Genomic DNA, 26,397 nt, shown 5'->3' on the forward strand with positions numbered 1-26,397 from the left:
GTGCTTCCCCTTTTTTAGTGCATTACTGTCGTCTTTTTGTCTGATATATATATATATATATATATATATATACACACACACACACACACACACATATATATATATATTTTCTTATGTGAAAAAAGTGGGAAAGGACCTAATTTGAGACTAATATCTTGGCTCGAAGTCAAAATATCCCAATTATTATGAATAACCTTCTTAATAGCAGTAGCATCCCTACAAATAGGGATAGGAAAAGAAGAGAATCTATCCGAGGTAGTGCTAACAACACTAGACTGGTAAGCATTAGAAAGAGAGGAAACCTGGGACCTCTCCGCAACTTTAAAGGTAGAAGAATGTGCAGTACTATTGGTCATATTAATAGTGGAAAACCCCTGGGAAATAATAGGAGGATACCTAGTATGCCTTAAGGAATACACCTCCCCACAAATGGACTGCAATAAGTCAAACGGGTAACCCCTCTGTATGAGAAAATTAGAAAAAATCTGACACTCTAATAGGAATGTGTTATGACTGCTATTAAGAAGGTTATTCATAATAATTGGGATATTTTGACTTCGAGCCAAGATATTAGTCTCAAATTAGGTCCTTTCCCACTTTTTTCACATAAGAAAATTAAAGCCCTTAGGTTTTTACTGGAAAATAGAGACCAACCTTTTGTAACTGCTCCCTCTATTATTAGTACAGAGAAGGGGATGTTTACTTGTACTAACTGTATCGCCTGTAAATGGATTCTTACAGGTAGTTCTTACACCTTCCCACATAATAATTTTACGATTTCTTTTCATAATGCTTATGACTGTAATTCCATTTATGTTGTATATGCTGCGATTTGTACTACATGTTCTGCATTTTACATAGGTAAGACCATTAGAAAACTTAGTACTAGAATAAAGGAACACTATGGTGCAATTAGAAAGGCTGACTACAGTAATGCATTAGCTAAACATAGCAACTTATGTGGTTCCTTTAAGGAATTTAAATTTCTTGTTCTGGAACAAGTTCCTTTACTATTTGGAGACAAAGATACCCTGTTGGAGGTTAAGGAGCTGAGATGGCAACTATTATTAAATGCAGAGACTCCACCAGGTATAAATGAATACACTAACCTTAAATGTATTTTAAAATGGCAAAGTTAAAGTAGGATTAGGCTGTGATTTAATGTACATTTTGCACTCTTTTTATTTGATTGACACACTAACATAGCTTGATTTCTAACAGAGTTTTGGCTCTGCATAGGATTCTAATTAATATACATGAGCATCTTAGGTTTATTTATTTATGTATGTCACACACTGTTTAATTCTAAGTGGACATTGGTTTATCTTATGATGTCATTCTTTTGTAAACATGACTATATATACAAAGGATTCGTGGTGTACTGTTACATTTCTAAGGAAGTCCAGCACATTAAACTGGATGAAGCGCATTTCACTGGCTCTCTTTTTATTTTTAGACTAAGAATTATTAAGTTTAATAATTTCTTAGGTTTTCAGAAGTTTAGTGTTATTTATATATATATATATATATATATATATATATATATATATATATATACACACACACACACATACATATATATATATATATATATATATATATATACACACACACACACATATATATATATATATATATATATATATATATATATACACACACACACATATATATATATATATATATATATATATATATACACACACACACATATATATATATATATATATATATATATATATATATATATATATATATATTTTTTACAAGTCAGAAGAAAAAGGGGAAAAGAGATATGGACAAAGGCAGTAAGGCAAAGTTAAACGCATAGGGAAAAGGACAGAGAAACGTGTAGAGAAGAGATACTAACGATAGTATCTAGAGTATGTTAGTCCACAGGAAGAGAAATTAAGACAGCTTAAGAAAATTGAACGTACAAAAAACAAAAACACACACTTGCCTATCCCAGTAGCGAGAGAGAGAAGGAACCATGTCTTTCAACTAATGGTGGAAAATTAGTTCTGAGGTAACTGGAAGGATGCATCATGGGTAAGGGAGAAGCTCAAGAGTTTTGGATTGCCACGAGCTTTTACAAGTAGCCGAGTCAGCTCAGACACCTCAGATCTGAACCAATCAGTTGTGGATGAAATGAAAATTGACATCAGATGTTTGGATAGTAATAACCAGTATTTTTCAGAAAAAAATGCATCAAAATATTTAAAAAAGAAAACATGAAGTCTACAGCAAATTACTGTGCTTGTGAAGCCTCAAAGCTGCTTTTCCTTGAGGAAGCAAGAAAGTACTGCCGAAATTCATTGACAACACCATCCCCCCTTCCTTCAGTTTCTTGAGCACTTTTCTCAGTTGGAGAGCCCAAAGAGGAATTCTTTATTCAAAGGGGCATTCAGAAGCATCACGTTCATGCAATCAGGAAGGAGCTTGTCCCCTCAGACAATTTCTTCTTATCATAGACACTGCAAGCAGTCGCCCTGCTAGATGCATCCACATCACATCCAAACACTTCGAGTGTTTAGCCACCTGGGTGGTGAGGTCGCAGAATTCAGGATTCCCTTCTGAAGGCCCTTATTTTGAATCCCCTCTGTCTTCTATTTCAGCTGCTCCAAAACAGTCAAGGTAGCTGATGTGAAATTCCTTTAACCAAATTGGATTACAGCTCTGCCCTTCTTTGTCATTTTGTAAAGGGTTTCTGGAAGCATTGCCACCATGACCTCTGTTGGAATCAGAAGGGATCATTTCTCAATCCTCTACAGGATTCTTATATAGGCGTTTGTAAGACTAAAGGGCCCTGTAGAAGTAGTCATCCAGGATTTCATGTAATGAAAGAATTGTCAAAGACACAGGTTCTGTCAGGCATAGAAACTGATCTTGGCTCAAAAGTTATATTAGTTGAAGGCTTTTATCCTAGGAAGGGCATTCCCAAAAGAAATGTTCCCATTTGAAGATGACTCCAAGAGATCTAGTTTACATAAGCTAATGCCTCCTTTTCAGAGTCTGAGGAATCAAACTCCTTTGACAGGGTCTCTCGCTTTCCCTTACCAAAAGAGATTGCAGGAGCAGGATCTTTCTCAGAGTGTGGCTGCCTAGGTTTCACAAATTCCATGATATCCTGAAAATGTTTGAAGTCCTGAAAGGAGACCTGAGAGAAATGGGGTTGAGGCCCAAACAGCAGAGGCTGGGGCAAACCGACAACATACCACTTTGGAAGTTTGGCCCTGTGGTTTCAGCAGTGGCACCAGAGTGGACAGCCATGACCTGTATCTGGTCCCCAACAACCTCTTCTGTTACAATGATGAACAGGATCCTGTCCACCCTCTTTGTAAGCAATACTCTATTGAGAGGATGGAACATCCAAAGCTGCTCTGGACTCGTATCAGAGCCACTGCTTAGTGAATACAGGAACTACTGACAAAATGGCAACCTCTCAAGGTTTCCTGCTAAGGGCCACACTCAAAAGTTGTCAGTAGGGCTGAAAAAAGGTGCCTCACCACTTTTCAGGATCTTGAACCTTGGGGGGCTAAGGGCACTGTATTATCATATTTCCTAATGCTTTTTTCTTTGTGACGTTTCTCTTTCTTCACAAATTTGGAGAAGGGACCAACAGACTATAAAATACAGAGACCAGTAAAGGAATGTCTGTTGCAAAAAGCTCCATGTGCTAAGGCAGTAGACTGTGCTTTGTGGCTTAATACTTCTAACACAATAATGGGGCATTTCTCAGACTAGTGTGTACCAATCTGTAATGGGAGATCACAGGTTATGAAAATGAAGACTTTAGTTTTTTAAATGTAATGAGTCAGCAAACTCTGAATGATTAGTGTGTGGGAATTTTGTTTCTGATATTATGCTAATTAAGAGTTACCCCTCTTGATAAACATTTCCCAGTAAAAAAACTTTGCTGTGTACTACAGATGTTTAAATGTAAACAGACTTATTTGGACACATTTAATATAAAGTTTGCACTCCACAGTGTGTGTTATCCTTCAAAAATGACATTAAACTGAGGTCCCATCTGCTTGGGTTCTTGGTAACTCAGTTGGATGTAAACAGATTCCATGGCATCTATTGGAAAAAGAAAAAGTAGAATTTTCCTAATGCCTTGGCCAAAGTTCTCCTGCTAGTATAATTACCACTTCAAGTCTCCCCATAATAGTGGTCACTATCCTTGTGGGACTAATTCGGTCAAAAAGATAAAAAAATAAATAAAATGCTAAGGTGGACTGGTTCACGGATCCTTTTCAAACAAAGCTCAGTCTACAAGTATAACAATGTTATAAGCCGCACATTGAACACTTACAGGCAAACCTAAATATGTAAAATGTAATGCAACTGTGTCTTATAACAGAAAAAAAAAAGAAGTTATGTACTCACCATAACGTTCCATGCGAGTTGTTCATCTTGCCTTCATTCTTTACTGATGGGTTCGGAGCAAATCCTCGGCTCCGACTTGAGCAACTGCAAAAGCTCAAGGTCTTCAACCAGCTCGAGGCCAACTCCCTGTCCCATGATGCACTCTGATCTTCCATCAGATCTTGTTTGCTGCATGACTACTTAATATAAATATGCCACTCAGAGTTGGATAAGAGACCAAGCACTCTATACGGACTCAAGTAGACCGGATGGGTGTTGGAGGGTGGGACGTAAGAATGAAGGCGAGATGAACAAAGTACAGTTGTGTACACTTACCATAAATGTAGTAGTTCGAGTGTATTCACTGTTGCAGTCATTACATTTGGGTTATCTGCTTGCAGGTAGCCCTCAGCCGGCCTGAATATCAAAGTCTTGGATTCCTGCGTCAGATGCTGTCTCTTCTTCCATGACGTGAGGTCATCAAGGGTATACAACATGCAGCCGACGCCATTACATCAGTTTTTCTTGCCCCAGATGTCAGATGCTCCCATAATGGAAAGCAATTATATGTTAGATTACACCTCCAACAAAAAGCAAACACACCAGAAAGCTGAAATACACTAAACAAGAAGAAAAGTATAGCCAAGAGAAGTCAGGGGGCTGGAGGGGAGGGTAACCAGGACTGCAACAGTGAATACACTTGATATCTACATTTATGGTAAGTGTACACAAAGTACAGTTGCGTACACTTACCATAAATGTAGATGTTCGAGTGTATTCACTGTTGCAGTCATTACATTTGCGTCATCAGCTTGCAGGTAGCCCTCAGTTGGCCTGATTATCAAAGTCTTGGGTCCTGCGTTGGTTGCAGTCTCATCTTCCATGACGTCATCAGGGGTATAAAGCATGAAGCTGATGCCATTACATCAGTTTTTCTTGTCCCAGATGTCAGGTGCCCCCATAATGGGAAGCAATTATATATTTATAAGGTTACACCTCCCACAAAAAAGCAAATAGACCAGAAAGCTTTAAGCATGGTAAGGAAGAATAGAGGTATAGTCAATAAAAGGGGGCTGGAGGGAGGGTAACCAGGACTGCAACAGTGAATACACTTCAACAGCTACATTTATGGTAAGTGTACACAACTGTACTATGTTCTTCGTGTTTTACTGTTGCAGTCATTACATTTGGGTAGATTCCCAAAGCTAAGTAAGGGAGGAGGCAATTAGACAGCATTAGGACCAGCTATAAGGCCCTGCAAGACTGCAGTGGCAAAACCAGCTCTGATTTAGAAAAAAATGGCAAATGGTAATGCTTGGTGAAAGTATGTACAGAACTCCAGGTAGCAGCTTCTAAGATGTCCCTGCTAGGGACACCTCTGAGAAAAGGCTGTCGAGGTAGATACAGCCCTGGTTGAATGTGATCTTATCCCCTGTGGGGTAGGTTTTCCATGGTGCTTTTAGCAGAAATGAACGCAATGGCCTATCCACTTAGAAATGGTTTGCTCTGAAATGGTCTTCCCCTCTACCCCTGCAGCAAATGCAACCAGCAGCTGTGCAGATTTCCTGAGAGGCTTAATCCTGTCCATGTAAAATCTAAGTTGTTCATTCCCCTTTGTTCTGTGGGTTAGAAAAGAAGGTTGGCAAATGAATGGACTGATTAAGGGCCACACCGGATACCACCTTGGGCATAAAGGAAGGATTGGTCATGAGGGACACCCTGTCCGCACGAAAGATGATAAAAGGCTCCACTGCCATGAGGGCCTGTAATTCAGACACCCTTCTTGCTGAAGTGATTGCTAGAAGGAAGGCTGTTTTCCAAGAAAGGAATTTCAGCTCTGCATTTGCAGCTGGCTCAAAGGGAGGTACAGTGAGCTTTTCCAATACAAAGTTAAGGTCCCAGGCTGGAGTAGGGACTCTCCTGGGTGGTCTTAAGTTTTTGGCCCCTCTGAGGAATTGCTTCAGCAGTGGATGAGAGAAGAGGGGTGGCTCTGTATTATAATGAGCTGAAATGGCCGAGGCATGAATTTTGATGGAAGAAAAGGAAAGACTCTTGTGAAGCATCTCAATTAAGTATTGAAGAATGTGCATTAATTTGGGCACTGCTGTGTCCATCCCCTGTGTTTGGTTCCAGGAACAGGATCTTTTCCATTTTTCAGCATAGGATTTTCTAGTACTAGGCCTCCTTGCCTCCATAATAACATCAATCACTTGCTTACTGAAGGATGGTAATGGAGAGATCATGAAATTAGCCAGGCTGAAAGGCTCAGGGTTTGAAGTTGTGGGTGCAGAATCTGGCCCTCCTGCTGGGATAGCAGGGCAGGGGTCTGAAGCAGGTGCTATGGTTCCAGAAGTGACACACTGCGCAAGAGGGGGTACCAGTGTTGGTGTGGTCAGTCTGGTGCAATAAGTACTGTCCTTGGTTTGTCCTATTTGATCTTAGTAGCACTATGGAGAGGACAGGCAGAGGGGGAAAGGCATAAACTGATGGGTTTTTCCACGTGAAGGACAGGGCATCCACTTTCCAAGCTTGTCTGTGGGGAGTCCTTGTGTAGAATTTGTCCAACTGGTAGTTCTGAGGGGAGGCAAACAGGTCCATCTCTGGGCTCCCCCATTTGTTTCTCAAAATGTTGAATATTTTTGGATCCAGTTTCCACTTGTGTGGGTCATGAGATTTCTGCTTAGGTCGTCTGCCAGTGTATTTAGCTTGCCTGGCAGGAATTGAGCTTGTAGATGCACTTGGTAGCTCAAGGCTGTGTTCCACAGAGCCATGGCTAGTCTGCAGAGATGGTATTAGTGGGTTCCCCCCTGCTGGTTTATGTACCACATAACAGTGGTGTTGTCCATCTTTACCAATATTTATCCTGGAAGAATGTGGTCCTTGAAGGCTGTCAGAGCATTCTGTACAGCTAACATTTTTTTTGATTGATATGCAAGTGCATTTGACTCTGGTTCCATTTGCCCTGAATGCACTGCCCTGCCAAGTGAGCCCCCCATGCATAGTCTGATGTGTCTGTTAGGGTTTGGGCGGCAGGGGGTAAAGTGTATGGCAGTCCCTTGTTCTGGTGACAGGCCTCTGCCCACTAAAGGGCCTCTATCTTTAGACAAGGTATGATAGGAATTATTGATTCTAGGTCCTGAGAATGCTGACACCATAGGCTTTTTAGATACCACTGAAGTCTCCTCATATGCAGACTTGCACATGGAATTAGCAGAATGCAAGAGTCCATGAACCCCAGGACTTGCAGTATTTTCCTTGCAAATAGAAGTGAACTTGTTTCTCTGGCGTGAGACAGGCCATCTGGGAAGTTGTATTCAAGCTTGCTCCCAGGAATACAATTTGTTGGCAGGGTACTAGATGTGATTTGTTTTCATTTATGGTGTACCCCAGAGAAGTTAGTAATTTCTTTACAAATGCCAGATGGTTTAATAGTATGTCCTGGCTTTCTGCCTGAATTAGACAATCGTCCAGGTATGGGTATATTTCAATATTTCTTTGCCTGCAAAATGCAATGACTGGAGCTAGGCACTTTGTGAATACCCTAGGCGCAGTAGATAAGCCAGAGAGCAGTGTAGAGAACTGACAGAGCATGTAGCCTGCTCTGAAGCTTAGGTATCTTCTGCAAGATTTCCTTATTGGGATATGCAGGTAGGCTTCCTTTAAAACCAGTGTTGCCAACCAGGCATTTTTGCCTAGCATGGGAAACAGCTGATGAAGAGTTAGCATTCTGAATTTTGGGATTACCAAAAAGGTGTTTAGGATAGACAGGTCCAGGATAGGATGCCAGGAGCTGTCTTTTCTGGGTACCAGGAAAGTTTCGAGTAAAAACCTTGTCCCCTTTCTTCTGCTGGGACAGGCTGAATAGCCCTGATACTTAGAATAGAGAGAACCTGCCCCAATGCTTACGCCTGTGAATACATTGATATTGTAGCCTAGGTGGTCTGCTGTTCCTGGGTTTGGACTGAGAAGGCCTGGGAGAGACAGGAAAGGACCAACTCTTAGAAGGCCAATGCCTACTAAATCTGGGAGGCTGTACTTGCAGGAAATCTAACTTTTTGCATAGATTTAGCTTTTTACTTCATCTTTTTAAGGACGACTTCTGCTTTGTTGCCAAACAGGCGGTCTTGGTTTAAGGGAGCATCCAGTAATTTAGCTTTAACATGATCTGGCAAATTTTGCTCCTTAAGCCAAGCATGCCTTCTAAGTACAGACCCAGTGACAGCAGCCTTGCAAGATGCTTCTAAAGAGACAAAACCACACTGCAAAGTATGTTTACCAACTTGTTCAGCAGTATGCTTTAAATCCTGTAATTCTTTATTTTCAGCACAGTCAGGAATCAACATCATTCTTCTGTTTAAGTAGTCCCATAATATGCTGCTGATACTTTAGCATATGAAACTGGCAGTTTAAGGCCCTAATGGCCAAAGTAGCAGAAGTGTATACCTTCTTACCCCAGCTGTCCAAGGCCCTGGAATCTCTATCAGAGGGGGTAGGGTTTTTGGCAGTAGTAGCCTTAATGCCTTTAGGTCCTTGGGAAATGGACGCTGGGTCCGCAGTAGGATTCTTGAAGAGGAACTTGTGAGAGTCAGGTACTCTGTAATACCCATTGGGCTTCCAGAGAGCTGGAGGTAAAGTGTCTGGAGCCAGGCTAGATTCCAAGAAGGCATCATCTACAATGTCCAGGACAAGCGGGATAGCTAAATGCCTGTGTTGAGGTAGGAGTAAGAATTCCCTAAGCCTCTTTTTGGAGTCAGAGTAATCCTGGCTTTCCCAGTGGAAATGCTCCTTAAGAGTGCGCAAGGTTTCACCAAAAGAAAAATCTTCTAGAGGGGAAGCAGAGGGAATGGAATCCTCTGCATCAGAATCCTCATAGGTGGCAAGGGCAACCCCTGGTCATCAGAGAAAACAGAAATTTCAGAGTCCTGATCAGAAGAATCAGAAGGAGAATCTATTCCAGGTCTCAGAGGGAGAAGGGTGGCTTCCCCTGATTAGAGTAATAAGGTCTTCAACCATTCTTATTTGTTTTTTAGGCATAGAGGCCTGACCATGCGGTCTGGGCATCTGTTTTCTAGGCATGGATCAAGTTTTAGGCCTTGAAGAAGATGGCATCAGTAGGCCTGAATACACCCTCAGAAGCCAGTGCCTGCACAGCGGCTCCGGACCCATTCAAGGTAGAGACATCCGCAGGTTCCAAGTCAAAAAAGCATCTCGCTGCATACCGGACTCTGAATTGTTCTCAGTAGAGGCCAAAATCTGAAGTAGCGGTATCAGGGGCTGCAAAAGTGCTTCACTGAGTACCGGCGAACTGGCAACTAGCTTAGGAGAAGCGTCGTCGGTAGCTTTGGACCTATGCGATCTGTCTCTGTCTATCTTTGCGTATTTTTGGAATGTCAGTCGGGTGGCTTACCGAAGCCATTTCCGATAGTTGAACCAAGTACCAAAATATTTACATGCGAAAATGAACCGAATAGTTTGAGGTTTGAGTAAGGCACAAAACCAACAGCGAGGTACGTCATGGTTTGGGCCTAAGCAAGGAATACAGAACGAATGAAAATCTTTGAGGTATTTGCTTTCCACAATAAATACAACTATTAACTTTTACTGACATCGGTTTAGAGCAAGAAAAAGGATCCCCAACAAGGTACTTAGCTTAGTTGAAGACTTTGGATCTGAAACTCGAAAATGAAAATTTCAGGAGTCTGCCGACTGGCACTTGTGAACTGTATTCAAGCTTGCTCCTAGGAATACAATTTGTTGGCAGGGTACTAGATGAGATTTCTTTTCGTTTATGGTGTATCCCAGTGAGGTTAGAAGTTTCTTTACAAATGCCAAATGTTTTAGTAGCATACCCTGGCTTTCTGCCTGAATTAGACAATCGTCCAGGTATGGATATATTTAAATATTTCTTCGTCTGCAAAATGCAATGAATGGAGCTAGACACTTTGTGAATACCCTGGGCGCAGTAGATAAGCCAAAGGGAAGTGCAGAGAACGGATAGTGCATGGAGCTTGCTCTGAAGCATAGGTGCATAGGTATTTCCTGCAAGATTCCATTATTGGAATGTGTAGGTAAGCTTCCTTTAAGTCTAAGGTTGCCAACCAGGCATCTTTGCCTAGCATAGGAAGCAGCTAATGAAGTGTTAGCATTTTGAATTTTGGGAATACCAAAAAGGAGTTTAGAAGAGAGAGGTCCAGGATAGGACGCCAGGAGCTGTCTTTTCTGGGTACCAGGAAAGTTGAGTAAAAACCTTGTCCCCTTTCTTCTGCTGGGACAGGCTGAATAGCCCTGATACTTAGAACAGAGAGAACCTGCCCCCCCCCCCCCCCCAATGCTTAGGCCTGTGAATACATTGATACGGTAGCCTAGGTGGTCTGCTGTTCCTGGGTTTGGACTGAGAAGGCCTGGGAGAGACAGGAAAGGACCAACTCTTAGAAGGCCAATGCCTACTAAATCTGGAAAGCTGTACTTGCAGGAAATCAAACTGTTCGCAAAGATTTAGGCTTTTCCTTCATCTTTTTAAGGACGACTTCTGCTTTGTTGCCAAACAGGCGGTCTTGGTTTAAGGGAGCATCTAGTAATTTAGCTTTAACATGATCTGGCAAATTTTGCTCCTTAAGCCAAGCATGCCTTCTAAGTACAGACCCAGTGACAGCAGCCTTGCAAGATGCTTCTAAAGAGACAAAACCACATTGCAAAGTATGTTTACCAACTTGTTCAGCAGTATGCTTTAAATCCTGTAATTCTTTATTTTCAGCACAGTCAGGAATCAACATCATTCTTCTGTTTAAGTAGTCCCATAATATGCTGCTGATACTTTAGCATATGAAACTGGCAGTTTAAGGCCCTAATGGCCAAAGTAGCAGAAGTGTATACCTTCTTACCCCATCTGTCCAAGGCCCTGGAATCTCTATCAGAGGGGGTAGGGTTTTTGGCAGTAGTAGCCTTAATGCCTTTAGGTCCTTGGGAAATGGACGCTGGGTCTGCAGTAGGATTCTTGAAGAGGAACTTGTGAGAGTCAGGTACTCTAATACCTGTCAGGCTTCCAGGGAGCTGGAGTTAAAGTGTCTGGAGCCAGGCTAGATTCCAAGAAGGCATCATCTACAATGTCCAGGACAAGCGGGATAGCTAAAGGCCTGTGTTGAGGTAGGAGTAAGAATTCTCTAAGCCTCTTTTTGGAGACAGAGTAATCCTGGCTTTCCCAGTGGAAATGCTCCTTAAGAGTGTGCAAGGTTTCACCAAAAGAAAAATCTTCTGGAGGGGAAGCAGAGGGAATGGAATCCTCTGCATCAGAATCCTCATAGGTAGGCAAGGGCAACTCCTGGTCATCAGAGAAAACAGAAATTTGTCCTGATCAGAAGAATCAGAAGGAGAATCTGTTCTAGGTCTCAGAGGGAGAATAGTGGCTTCCCCTGATTAGAGTAATAAGGTCTTCAGCCATTCTTATTTGTTTTTAGGCATAGAGGCCTGACCATGCGGTCTGGGCGTCTGTTTTCTAGGCATGGATCAAGTTTTAGGCCTTGAAGAAGATGGCGTCAGTAGGCCTGAATACACCCTCAGAAGCCGGTGCCTGCACAGCGGCTCCGGACCCATTCAAGGTAGAGACATCCGCAGGTTCCAAGTCAAAGAAGCATCTCGCTGCATACCGGACTCAGAATTGGTCTCAGTAGAGGCCAAAATCTGAAGTAGCGGGTATCAGGGGCTGCAAAATGCTTCACTGAGTACCAGCGAACTGGCAACTAGCTTAGGAGAAGCGTCGTCGGTAGCTTTGGACCTATGCGATCTGTCTCTGTCTTTATTCTTTGCGTTTTTTGGGAATGTCAGTCGGGTGGCTTACCGAAGCCATTTCTGATAGTTGAACCAAGTACCAAAATATTTAGATGCGAAAATGAACCGAATAGTTTGAGTAAGGCACAAAACCGACAGCGAGGTACGTCATGGTTTGGGCCTAAGCAAGGAATGCAGTACGAATGAAAATCTTTGAGGTATTTGCTTTCCACAAGAAATACAACTGTTAACTTTTACTGACATTGGTTTAGAGCAAGAAAAAGGATCCCCAATGGGGTACTTAGCTTAGTTGAAGACTTCGGATCGGAAACTCGAAAACGAAAATTTCAGGAGTCTGCCGACCGGCACTTCCAAACTGCTTCTGCTTCGGGCACCGCATGGCAAGAAAGACTGATGTAATGGCGTCGGCTGCATGCTTTATTCCCCTGACTACCTGACGTCATGGAAGATGAGACAGCAACCAACGCAAGACCTGATAATCAGGCCGACTCAGGACTACCTGCAAGCAGATAATGCAAATGTAATGATGCAACAGTGAAACATGAAGAACATCTAAAGGATAACACACTCCTCAGGAGTCCGTTCAACACTAAGATCACAAGTAAACTGACATGGGTCGAGCTGTTAGTCTATCAGAGTAGCAAGGGTATAGAAACCAATTACCTTTTTTGGTGAGAAAGAAACTATCTCAAGCTTGTTTAGGTGCTTAGTGAGGAACACCAAAGGATGCACTATATTCAGTGACAGACCTAATAAAGAAGTAATAAAAATGGGACGATAGCTTCTTTGGACCTTGATGGGCTACCACAAAGTATAACCTATGCAAGGTAAATGGATTTTCTAACCAAGTCTGTTAACATACATACTCAAGAGCCCAATGACTGTGCGAAATTTAAGTGAAATGTTATCTACATAGTAAGCAGTAGTGATGATAGATTTATTAAAGGAAACTATACTACATTTCTAGGTGTTGAGGGGAAAGTATGATTAATACACACATCATTTGTTTGTAACAGACCTTGATTATGAATTTGAGTTGTCAGAATAGGATTTGATAACCACACTCAGTATGCAGTTCAGCAAACTTGGATAGCCTTAGTCCCTTGACGTCAGCTTTTACGTCACAGAAACATATACCAAAGAGGAAAGGACCCATGACAGAGCTCTGTGGGACACAACTGGTGATATTTGTCTGTCTGCAGCAAATACCCCGATCTCAATCGCATGGATTCTGTTAAACAGCAGATTACCAGCAAACTATACATGGTTTAATGTTGAGTTGGGAGAGAAATAATCCCAGCACAGGGGACATCAAAGGCCTCAGCAAGGTCCCAATAAGCATCATGCACTGTATGCCCCTTATCCATGGCCTCAGTAATTCTTTCAAAGAACTCAACCAGACTGAGCAGGCATGACCTTTCTTTTACAAAGATGAGCTAGGGATACAAGGCCACCTATATCATTAGTTCAGCTACAATACACGTATTAACCTTACAAATAATACTAGTGAAACTAATAGGTATAACTTCCAGGGTCAGCATAAAAGAAATTTTTATGCAAGTGCACCACAACTGCCATTCTCCACACTTTGGGGACTTAACCAGTGGGCAGTCTAAGACTGAAGAGTTGATGGAGATGGCTTTGCTTGGTAGCACTTCAGTCTTCTCAGCAAACATCCAGAGTTCTCCCGTTTTAAATTCTAAAAAGTGCTAAAAGGAAAGTGGTGTTGTTTGTCCTGCAGTTTCTCTATTTTATATTTGCACTTGGTCCATACTGTACATGGGAACGTTAAAGTGATTTGTTAAATTATGAAAGCCAACTAGAAAATGCTATCTGTTAATGTCATGGAACAGAGTTTTGCAAATAAAACGCAGATCATTTGAGCGACACATTTTATATTTCAATCGTGAAAGTATTTTTTTTTGGATCTCCCAATTATTTTTATGCTAAGTTTATTGACATTTATTACCTCACCATAAAAAACAGGAAGGGTACTGCAGTATAAGATGTTCTATCTTGGTTTAAGATAAGATTATTTGCACACGTTTTCAATGAGTTAAGAAGTCTGCTCCATAGGACTTTATCCACAACTTGGGCTGTTGTGCAAACTACACCCTGTACTATCATAATCAGACCAACACTGAAAAAGACAGTACAAAGAACATGGCAACAATAAAATAGTTTCCAAGGCTCCTATCAATATACAAGTTTCAGAACCATTTTTGTAGACCAGTGTACAGTTTGACTTCAATACTCAATGCAATGCAAACAAAGGTCTGATACACAACAGTGCAAGATCTGGTAAATACATTTGTTAAAGGAAAAAAATTGCATTACACATTGTACTGTTTAGAACAGAGGACTAAGGGAGTGGGTTCCTAATGTACTGAATTCTAAAATTCTGCATTCGGTTTCCAAGGTACCTATTACTACACTCTGACTCAGAGGCCAGTACTCCCAGGATGATCCTGAAGAGGCAGTTGTACCTAGTCTTTTGACCTAGTTAACCACACAATCAAAATACTAATTTTAGGAATTATTCATTCTTGTATGGTTGCTGAAGTATTAAAAGCAAATGAGCAATCAGTAGAGAATAAGGCTGACAGTATCAGAGTATAGCACAAGGCAAACCTGTCTGATAAAACAAATTATGCTGTATTTGACTATGCTCTGCAAATATCCATGTCAGTGAGGTGAATTCTTAGCTTTTCATGATATTTGAACATCTAATGTTTCTATTATGGAAATAAATTATTACAGGTATGAAAATCAGGCTCTATAGCAGACTGCTAGCTGGGAAAATTTCAGGTGTCCCACTGGAGCACAACTGAATGGCCACTTCCCTTATTTGGGCTCACTGCCCCACCAAGGTGAAGATCAATTGCCACTAGATTTTGCATGGATCTGAACACAGTGATGACTGAATGTTTTCTGGCTGGCAACTTACTATTCCTCTTTAGCAGTAGTTTGCTCCATTCTGGAAGCAAGATGAACAACCTGCAAACTTTTGCCTAGAATGACCACAATGTTAAACCCGTTTGTCGTCGTACGATCCACTAGAGGAATCCAATTATTTTAGTGAAATAAGCCCTGTATTCAGGCTTCCATACATCTTCAAAACATTCGTGTCTGGATATCCTTATCAAAAAGTCACCTTTAGATCTCCTTGAGGTATCTGTATCCATCCTGACACTTTTCTTCCTGACTGTGCATGCCCTACTTTCCTTACATGGTTTCTACTAAAGGATATGCACACTTTCTGCTGTCTCCTTCTCCACAGATTCCAAGTATGTCTTGCCACAAATGCAGTTTCTAAAATTTAACACATTTCAAATACTATTATGGCCAACAAATGATAAATAAACCAAATTAAAATAAATAAGATGCAGTAATTTATGTCAGATGTACACAGTGATGAAAGTACAGCAATGATCTGGTAAAGAGTCTTCCTTTGTGGCATTGGTTACTAATGTGGGGTGCAGACTTGCCACAACTGTACAATGTGATTGTGACCCGTCAAGGTTACATAATATAAACAAAATGCCAGTATAGCTGCAGACGCATCTTGATCTTCTGCAGCTGGCTAGGTGCTTGTCAACTATACAGGACAATTTGTCACGCTGGCTCCACTTTGTCTGCAGGTTATACAGTAGTGAGTAGCATTTGCTTCTTAACACTTTCCAGCATAAAACAAGATGAGACAATAAACCCAAATTATCCTACGGAATTATTAAATTATTCTGAGTAACAGCAGCTGTGACTTCACTCTGCTATTAAGAAAAGATGACTGCTTCCCTCATATACTCATACAAAAGAACACAATGCTTCCAAAATATATTAAATACATATTTAGTGTTCTGCATAAACAAGACTTAGAGAAAATATTTTTCCTTAAAGACCATAATTAGCTCTCCCAAGGACTAATATTCTTCTTATTCATTAGGCTCTACAGTGGGTTGTCATGAGCCTAGACATCTGACATACACTGACTACCACAGAACTGCAGCCAATCAGAAGGTAGAATAAATTACTAGGAAATGTTTTACAAGACCAGTCTACTTTATCTTAAAGGCTCTGGAAACAAGATGATAAAGGTTTAAGGGGAACTCGCAACCCACTTTCAAGAAAGCAAATGCCTCATTCACCCACTGCCAGCATGTTGATCTGTCATATACCTGCCTGCAGGTCTTCGTCTCTATCAACTTTGCAATTGCACAAAAATTATCATAGTAGGTGCCAATCAAAACTCTGAATAATGAAGCTTCTGCACCGCTCCACTCGACGTTTTCAGAAGGTTCGTAATTTAGCTTCATTTTAACAGGAGTCTGACATCTTGAGTTTGCTTCTGTAGGTTAAAAAACACAAGACTTTAAAAACAGATTCCTCAGCAAGACTTTTATTAAATATGTAACAGACTACTTTGAACAATGTAATGTGTCTTGCTTCAGATAAACTAACACCATCACTTAACTGCTAATATTAAGGAAAAAATGTATCATCAGTTAAGTTGGAACAGCTAGCTAATGCTCAATGATTTTAATGTCTTTCAGGATCAAAGAATAAACTGAAATCAACACACCAGAAGCCTTGAAATTTCTTGTTATAACAAAATGAAAAATCACAAAGACCAATACCATTCAGCTAAAAACAATGCCACAACAGAAAAAAAGTGCAAATGAGGTTGCATCAAGACATAATAGTGCTTTCACAGCAGTAGAGCAAAACATTTTACCACAACTCAAATACTTTTTCATGTCAAACACAAGCAAGTCAAATTAGCTAGTTCTGTGGACTAGAAGGGATGGACCACTAATTACATTCAAAACAAGATGGGCTCAGTAGCATGCCCAAGTGCTGGAGGAGCTGGGCAGGCAGGTAAGGGACAGTGGTTGAGGTTAGCTTAACCAACAGTGGGGAAGAAATTGACAAAAGCCATGTCTAAGGCCCAGAACATAAGCCACTCTTGCAAAGTGTGAGTAAGCATGCATTTTCAGCAGCACATTAAAGCAGACATTGCAACATATCTGCCAGTGGATAGGGTCAAGGCTGTTTGGAATGAAAAATCTCAAATCGCTCAATGTGTATGATAGCCATAGATTGCCACTCTCACCCCTCCTTTCTTTGGGCCTCTGATGCCAAAAGCAGACAGGAACAAATGAGCAAACTGAGAATATGTTTGATGCTCTTTCAGGGGGAGGGTGCAAACATTTGTATAAAAACACACACACAAAAAATAAATAAAAATAAAATATTATGATAAGCACTCCAGCAACAATAACTTTTCTACATCTTCAGAAATGTATCCTGTCTACGAGCTTATATGACAAGTTTGCAAGTCCTCCCCGCGGTTGGGTGGGCGTTCGAAAGACATGCGTAAATGGGCGTGCCTTCATTGAAGGTTGGACGTCGAGCTGGCACCTCGGCATTCATGAAAATCTATTGCCAATCATTAGCAGACCGGAGTTCCACTGTGGCGACCCCTAACCAGGAAAAGCTGAAAGACAACAACAACAACATACATTAAATAGGTATTCTTTGGCTTCTTTCTCAATTTCCCCTGCACAGATCTGATCATACCTGTAATACACCTGCCCCATCCAACAGTCAAAAACCTTAGAAATGCTTTATTAAAGCAAAGTGCTACTGGACCATAGCAATTACAAACCTACTAAATAGCAAGAACATTTTTAGCTGATTAAATCAAGGAATTTAAAACATATGCACTTTCTAATTCACTTGTATACAGTACTAGGATATAAAAGGTATACTCTCATTAATCCACAAAGAACCCTCAATGACTGTGCAAGTGCACTTAAAACCAGAGACTGGTCATTTACATCAACTAGTAGCACTCTTCTTGTAAACCAAAAAGTAAAAATTAGGATCTGCTACCGATACTATTAAAAGTAATAGACAAAAAATGTTTTGAGAAAAAAGTAGACAGTGTACCCTTGCCTGACTTAAGGACCCTCAAGAGCATGTTAAATGGATCACAAGTGATAAAAGAACTTCTATTTTTAACATCAGGGACCCTCTTTTACAAGTTCCACAATAGGTAGGAGTCCCAAACAGTAAAACACAAGAAAGTAGTAAGAGAACAACTGAACAACAAACATTTAGATGGTCAAGTCCTAAAGTTCAGACACACACACACACACACACACACACACACACACACACACACACACACACACACACACACACACAGAAATCCACAGAACAATGCTTGGTGAAGGCATGAAGACCCAAGTGGTGAAGGCCCATTGTATACAGGGAAGGCACTTTAGAAGCAAATACTGAAAACATGCAATTCTCTAATAGGGCTGGCTCTTCCTGAAACATTCTTCAATGGATGGTTATCAACCTGATGGCTAAATATAACACAAATTGCAATATACTTAGAAAATGTTAATTTGCTACCTTTGAACCTTACCACCATGCAGAGTGATCCATTCCCACTCTTAAGTGAAGATGATGAATAACTCTTCAATTTTTCTAAACACAAGCACCTGCTTCAGGTAAGATCTGAGCCAACAGTGCATATCAACAGTGTGAAAGTTTCTTTCTCCTCTGCTTACTGACCCAACAAGGGATGGACTGGTTCACAAACCAGTTCCATAAAAAATGGTCAAGCCAAAAGGGACACATGATCCTTCTAAAAGAACAGGTTCCTTACACCTAATGCCATCAGCTCTGAGATCCTTCAAACAAAAGAACAAAAAAAAAATCCAAGTCTGAATTAATTCCACTGAACCAGACAGGACGTGGGTCAAGCCTGCCAGTCACGAAATTCAGTTTCCCCAAAATGTGGGGGTTCTTTAATGAATAAAAGAAAGATACTAAACTACTGCAATCATGAAATGACAGACATTTGTTATTTTTTATGAGTAAAACTGTACTTGAGCCACATCAGGATGACCCCACACACTCAAATAGGGCAGTACACAGTGCAGCTTGGGTGCCCAATGAAAATCAGAGGGCTGTAAGGGTGAATGAGAGAACATACAAAACTTCCAGGACTGGAGTATCTCAACAGTATCATCCTCATCCGAGTAGAGAAACCTTGGAGTCAGTATACACAAGTAACTGACTGGTACTGCTGAGGGCGGGGACAATCCCCTAGCAAAAACATGTTATAATAGAGTGAGTTTTGGATATTTATTTATTTATTTTTTATATACATTTTTTCTTCTCTGCCTTGCTTGAGCCACCCTCAGCTGGCCATGGCCTATTCATTTTGAAGCAGCAAAGACCTTCATCCTTTAGATCATTTAAAATGACAGCCATCCAAGAAGTGCAGTCTTGCTGGCAGACAACTGGAGGTCTGTGCTCTTGCCAGCATCCTTGTAATGAGACCTTCTAAAACTATTTAGTCCACTCCTGCCCTTGCTAGCCATGTAACCACAAGGACTCATAACACCCTCTCCTGTGTGTGTTCCTTCCCATTCGCTCATGACCACTAAAATCATATGGTGGGATTGATGGTCCAGAAGCCCAGCCCCAAAGAAAAATTACTATGCTTCTCGCCTCCTTCAAGTGTACATAAAATTAAGTGTCTTGCATTTCCCTCCCCATCTCCCATGAACAGTACTTCCATCATCCCCTGCCTTTCCCTCCCCATCTCCCATGAACAGTACTTCCATCATCCCCTGCCAAACTGCTAATTAAACTTGGGCCACCTGGTTGAAGTCAGGGCTTTATTCCTTTACTCCATCAATTTAAACAAGAATTTGCTTGTTTTTCTCTCTCCTTTCTTTTAATTCACACTTTAGGACTTGCATCTTCAGGTTTCATATTTCCAAGAGGAAGCTGTGAAACTCCACTCAACATACTTTTCTGAGTCACAGACCAAGTGAATTAAAAGTTTCCTAGCAGCATCAATCATGTCCGAGTGTCTCATACACCAGCAAGATCATCCAGTGGTTCTGCATCAGGAACAAACTCTCCACACCCAATGAGAATATCCAAGACAAATATCAAAACTGATTTATTTAATACCATGGAAACATTGCAGAAAGCTTGTAGGGTTCACAGCTCTCTCCTTCAGGTTTCAAATCCTCTCCAAATTTCGTGCATGGACACATCATCACTGGCCTATTCATTCCCTAGAGATCCAAGCCACTTCAGTCCCTTAGGCTGATTTCTTCCAGAGCTCTTCTGGCCACCACAGCCAATGAGAATTACTTTGATTTCTTCCAAGAACTTGAAATGAATGCCAGGAAGAGCAGAAAAGATAGGAGACTATATTAGACTCTCCCATACCTCAGGGATTAAACCATGTCCCACACCACACAGAGCAGAATAGGGGAGGAATGTATTATTCCATATGCCCGACAGATTTCCAGAAGGCCCCACTTCAAGTAAATCAATATCAGACACAGCATCCAAACAGTACAGTTGTGTACACTTACCATAAATGCACATGTTAGAGTCGATTCACTGTTGCAGTCACCACACTTGGGTTATCTGCCTGCAGGTAGCCCACAGTCGGCCCAAATACCAGAGTCTTGGGATTTCTGTGTCGGATGCTGTCGCTTCTTCCATGATGTCAGGTCATCGGGGGTATAAAATAGGCAGCCGACGCCATAGCATCAGTTTTTCTTACCCCAAATGTCAGGAAACCCCAAATAGGAAGCTAGTATATGGTGGGGAATACCACCAGTAAAAATGCCCATAGAGAGGAGAGGTAGAAAGGATGGAGAAAGCCAGAGGGCTGGAGAGCAGGAAACCAGAACTGCAACAGTGAATACACTCTAACATCTACATTTATGGTATGTGTACACAACTGTACTATGTTCATGTTTCACTGCTGCAGTCATCACACTTGGGTCGATTCACAAAGCTGAGGAAGGGTGGAGGCAGTCAAGAGGTGTTAGGCCTGGCTACCAGGCCTTGTAAGACTGCTGTAGTAAATCCAGCTCTGGATTTAGAAAAAATAGGTAAGTGGTAATGCTTGGTGAAGGTGTGTACAGAACTCCAGGTTGCAGCTTCCAGAATGTCCCTGCTAGAGACTCCCTTGAGATGTGCTGTAGAGGTGGAAGTAGCCCTAGTGGAATGTGGTCTGATCCCCTTGTGGGGTAGGTTTTCCATTGTGCTTGTAACATAAATTGATGCAGTGGGCCATTTGGAAATGGTTTGTTTTAAAATGGCCTTGCCCTCTGTCCATGTAGCAAAGATGACTAGCAGCTGGTCAGATTTTCTGAAAGGATTAGTCCGGTCAAGGAAGAACCTGAGCTGTCTGTGCACGTCCAAGGAGTGCAGGATCCTTTCCCCTTTATTCTGAGGATTAGCAAAGAAGGTTGGCAAATGGATGGATTTGTTTAGAGCCACACTGGATACAACCTTAGGCATAAAGGACGGGTTAGTCCTGAGGGAAAACGTGTCAGCATGGAAAATAATGAAGGGTTCCACAGCCATAAGCGCCTGTAACTCAAACACTCTTCTTGCTGAAGTTATGGCTAAAAGCAAGGCTGTTTTCCAAGAGAGGAATTTTAACTCTGCTGAAGCAGAAGGTTCAAAAAGGGGAAGTGTGAGCTTTTCCAGTACAAAGTTAAGGTCCCAGGCAGGGGTGGGTGCTGTCCTTAGGGGCCTTACGTTGTTAGCCCCTCTCAGGAACTGTTTGATGAGAGGGTGTGAAAATAGAGGTGGCTCAGTATTATAATGTGCTGAGATGGCAGAGGCATGAATCTTAATGGAGGAGAAGGATAGGCCTCTGTCGAGTAGCTCTGCTAGGTAATCCAGGACTATAGGTATGGAGGGCACTGCTGTCCTTTCCTTGAGATTGATTCCAAGAACAATATATTTTCCACTTTTCAGCATAGGATTTCCTAGTACTAGGCATTCTGGCTTCAAGAATGATGTCCAGCACCTGTTTGGTGAGGGTTGCTGGTGGTGTATTCAGGGGATAAGCCAGGCTGCAAGGCTTAGGGTTTGCAACTGTGGATGCAAAATCTGTCCCTCCTGCTGAGACAGCAGAGTAGGAGTCTGGGGAAGGTGCCAGGGTGACCAGACTGCGTAAGAGTGAGTACTAGTGCTGACGTAGCCAGTCTGGGGCAATAAGAATTGCCCTTGGCCTGTCCTGCTTGATTTTGAGTAGTACTTTTGAGAGGAGGGGCGGAGGGGGAAAGGCATAAATTGAAAGGTTTTCCTATTGGAAGGATAGTGCATCCACTTTCCAGGCCCTGCTGTGAGGGTTCCTGGTGCAGAATTTGCTCAACTGGTGGTTCTTGGGGGAGGCAAAGCAGTCCACCTCTGGTGCCCCCACCTCTGGATTAGAAGGTGGAAGGTGTTGGGCTCCAATTTCTATTCGTGTGGGTCTAGATTTCTGCTCAAGTCGGCTGCCAGTGAATTTTGTTTGCCTGGCAGGAATTGAGCTTGCAGGTGCACTTGGTTGCTCAAGGCTGTGTTCCACAGGGCCATGGCTAACCTTCAGAGTGGGTAAGAATGGGTTCCCCCCTGCTTGTTTATGTATCACATAACTGTGGTGTCTGTTTTTATCAGCAGCTGTCCTGGAAGGATTAGGTATTTGAAGGCTGTCTGAGCATTCTATAAAGTTAGCATCTCTGATTGATGTGCAGGAGAATTCGGTCTGGGCTCCAGTGACGCTGAATGCATTTGCCTGCCATGTGAGCCCCCCATGTATAGTCTGATGCATCTGTTGTCAGGGTTTGGGTGGTGAGGGGTTGAGTGAAAGGTAGTCCCTTGTTGTGGTTGCATGATTCTGCCCACCAAAGGAACTGTGCCCTTAGACAAGGTATGGTTGAAATGATTGCTTCCAGGTCCTGAGAATGTTGGCACCAAAGACTTTTTAAGTACCACTGAAGTTTCCTCATGTGCAATCTTGCATGTGGAATTAGCAGAATACACAAGGCCATGAACCCTAGGGCTAGCAGTATTTTCCTTGCATATAGCAGGGTTCGGGTGGCCATTTGTTTGAAGTAGCTGGTCAGATAGACCTGTCTTTCTGGAGTGAGAAATGCCGTATGGGAAGTTGTGTCCAAGCTTGCTCCCAGGATACAATCTTTTGACTGGGCACCAGTTGTGGTTTCTTTTCATTGATGGTGTACCCCAATGAAGTGAGAAGGCTTTTTATAAATGCCAGGTACTGAAGCAGCAATTCCTGACTGTCGGCCTGAATCAGGCAATCGTCCAAGTATGGGAAAATTTGGATATTTCTCGGCATGCAATATGCAATGGCTGGAGCCAGGTATTTTGTGAATACTCTGGGTGCAGTAGATAAGCAAAAGGGAAGTGCAGAGAACTGATACTGCATAGAGCCTGCCCTGAAGCGTAGATATTTCCTGCATGACTCCCTTATGGGGATGTGCAGATAAGCTTCTTTTAAGTCTAGAGTGACTAACCAGGCTTCCCTGGCTAGCATAGGAAGAAGCTGTTGCAGGATAAGCATTTTGAATTTTGGGACCACCAGAAAGGTGCTGAGAATCCATAGAGCCAGGATTGGGCGCGAAGAGCCCTCTTTTCTGGGCACCAGGGAAAGTCTGGAGTAGAAACCCTGCCCCCTTTGTTCTACTGGAACAGGTTGAATAGTTCTGATATTGAGCAGGGAAAGTATTTGATTTTGAGCCAATGCCCACTGGTTTGGAGGAAGGTCTGGAAACCCGCTTGGGACTGACAGTGAATGGAAGTAGAATCTGTACCCCTGGGATACAATGTGTAGGACCCATCGGTCCTGAGTAATGGACATCCAGTTTTTTGCATGAAGGGCAAGTTTTCCTCCTAGGGGTACAAGTAATTGGGTAGGCTGGGAAAGATAACTGAAAAGTCATTGTGAGCTTTTTCCATAAGGGGGCGACTTACCACTCCCTGTTTTTTGGTGGAAGCACTCCATTGTTTAGATCTCTGCATACCCTGAGACTGTAGCCTGGGTGGCCTGTTTCCACTGGATTTGGACTGAGAAGGCCTGGAAGGGGCTGAAAGGGACCAGTATTTAGAATGTCAATGCCTACTGAATCTAGGTGGCTGCCCTTGTAAGAATTCTTTAACAGTTTGCATAGATTTAGCTTTTTCTTCTCTCTTTTTAAGAACCTCTTCTGCTTTGGTACCAAACAAACAGTCGTCATTTAAAAAGCATCTAGTAATTTTGATTTGACATGATCTGGCAATGTTTGTTCCTTCAGCCAAGCATGCCTTCTCAGTACAGACCCAGTGACTGCAGCCCTGCAAGATGCTTCTAGGGCATCAAAGCCACACTGCAAAGTATGCTTACTAACTTGGTTTGCAGAATGCATTAACTCTTGTAAATCTAGAAGTAACACCATTTTTTGTTTAATTAGTTCCATAATATGTTGCTGGTACTTCAACATGTGAAACTGGCAATTCAATGCCCTGATGGCAAGAGCTGCAGAGGTATATACCTTCTTACTCCATCTGTCTAAAGCTCTGGAATCCCTGTCTGAAGGGGGTAGGGTTTTTGGCTGTAGTAGCCTTAATACCTTTAGGTCCCTGTGAAATGGTCTCTGGATCCTTAGTAGGATTCTTGAAGAGAAATTTGTGAGAATCAGGTACTCTGTAGTACCTGTCAGGTTTTCTAGGGGCTTGGGGTAAAGTGTTTGGAGTAAGACTGGATTCCATTAAGACATCTACAACATCCAGGACAGGGGGTATAGCTACAGGCCTGTGCTGAGGCAACTCTAAAAATTCCCCGAGTTTATTTTTGGACTGAGGGTAGTCCCGGCATTCCCAGCAGAAATGCTCTTTTAAAGTATGCAAGGTTTTACCAAAAGAAAAATCCTCTGGAGGGGAGGCAGAGGGAATGGATTCCTCTGCATCTGAATCCTCATAGGTTGATAACGGCATGTCCTGGAACTCAAAAGGGTCAGAGCCCTTGGACTCCTGGTCTGTAAAATCAGAATGAAACTCAATTCTTTGTCTCTTAGCAGGGGAAGGCTGGCTTCCCCTAATTAGGGTAATAAGGTCTTCAGCCATTCTAAGCATTTGTTTTTGTGGCATGGGAGCTTGAGCATGCACTTTGGTCGTTGTTTTTCTAGGCGTAGTGCGTACTCTGGGCCTAAGAAACTCTGCAGTTTTATGCTAAAAACAAAGTCATCGGTTTAATTTGAACATCCATAGGTCGGAATACACCCTCAAAAGCCGGTGCCTGACAGCGGCTCCGGACCCATCCAAGGTAGAGACATCTGCAGGTTCTGTAGTGGAAGAAGCATCTTGCGGCATACCGGACTCCGAATGGGACTCGGCAGAAGCCTGAGAATCTGTAGAAGTGGGCATCAGGGGCTGCAAAGGTGCCTAGTGACTAGCTTAACAGAAGCATCGTCGGCAGTTTTGGACCTATGCGGTCTGTCTGTCTATCTTTACGTTTTTTCGGAAGATCGGTAGTTGGATGGCTTACCGAAGCCATTTTGGAATATGGAGAATGAGAGTGAAAGAATTTAGCAACAAAGATAGCCCAACGAATGTTCGGGCATTAAATAAGGCATAAAACCGACAGTGAGGGACGTTGTGGTCTAGGCCTAAACAGGTGACGCAGTAAGAATGAAAATCTCTGAGGTATTTGCATTCCACAGGCAAGACAATTGTTGACCTTTACTGACATCAGTTAGAGCAAGAAAAAAGGATCCCCAACGGGGTACTTAGCTTTGGAAGACTTCAGGTTTGAAACTCGAAAAATTAAAATTTCAGGTAGCAGCCGACCGGCAGTTGCGAACTGCTTCTGCTTCGGGCTCCTTGGCAAGATGTAATGGCGTTGGCTGCCTGTTTTATACCCCTGACGACCTGACGTCATTGAAGAAGCGACAGCATCTGACCCAGAAATACCAAGACTCTGGTATTCGGGCAGATGGCTACCTGCAGGCAGACAACCCAAGTGTAATGACTGCAACAGTGAAACACGAAGAACATCTGTAGTTCCAAAAAAGGATTACGCAGTTTGCCAGTTCTTTCATTTTCCATAACATGAAAATTACTGACAGTGATACCTCTATCTATGGCTCTCTGACAGGCACACAATTTCTCCTCACACATAGTAGGACAAAGTTTTCCCTGCTTATTTTGGCTAAACTCGGAATGTGAAAAATTTAACAAACATACTGTGCAAGTTCTGAAATGGTAACAGCAGAAACAAATCACAAGATCCAGTCAACAGCCAAGTGGAAGGGAATAGTTTCTTTAATGATTAAAATCCAAAGAGCTTTCACTGAAGCTTCATTGGGTAAACATATAGCCCCGAACTCTCATGTTTAAGTAGCATAACTGAACAATGTAATAAAA

General features: G+C 42.1%; 1 protein-coding gene across 1 annotated transcript in view; it reads right to left on the minus strand.

Annotated features, from left to right (window-relative positions):
- The window catches only part of EZH2 (enhancer of zeste 2 polycomb repressive complex 2 subunit), a gene marked incomplete in the record, with an annotated part of 2,261,448 nt that overhangs the window by 912,201 nt on the left and 1,322,850 nt on the right, over positions 1-26,397 (minus strand). The window contains 1 exon segment of the mRNA XM_044064800.1: positions 16,329-16,498. Within this exon segment, the coding sequence (XP_043920735.1) occupies positions 16,329-16,498 (170 nt within the window).

The sequence above is a fragment of the Protopterus annectens genome, chromosome 3.part0, assembly GCF_019279795.1.
Source record: "Protopterus annectens isolate FY-2018-M chromosome 3.part0, PAN1.0, whole genome shotgun sequence".
Lineage (NCBI taxonomy): Eukaryota > Metazoa > Chordata > Ceratodontiformes > Protopteridae > Protopterus > Protopterus annectens.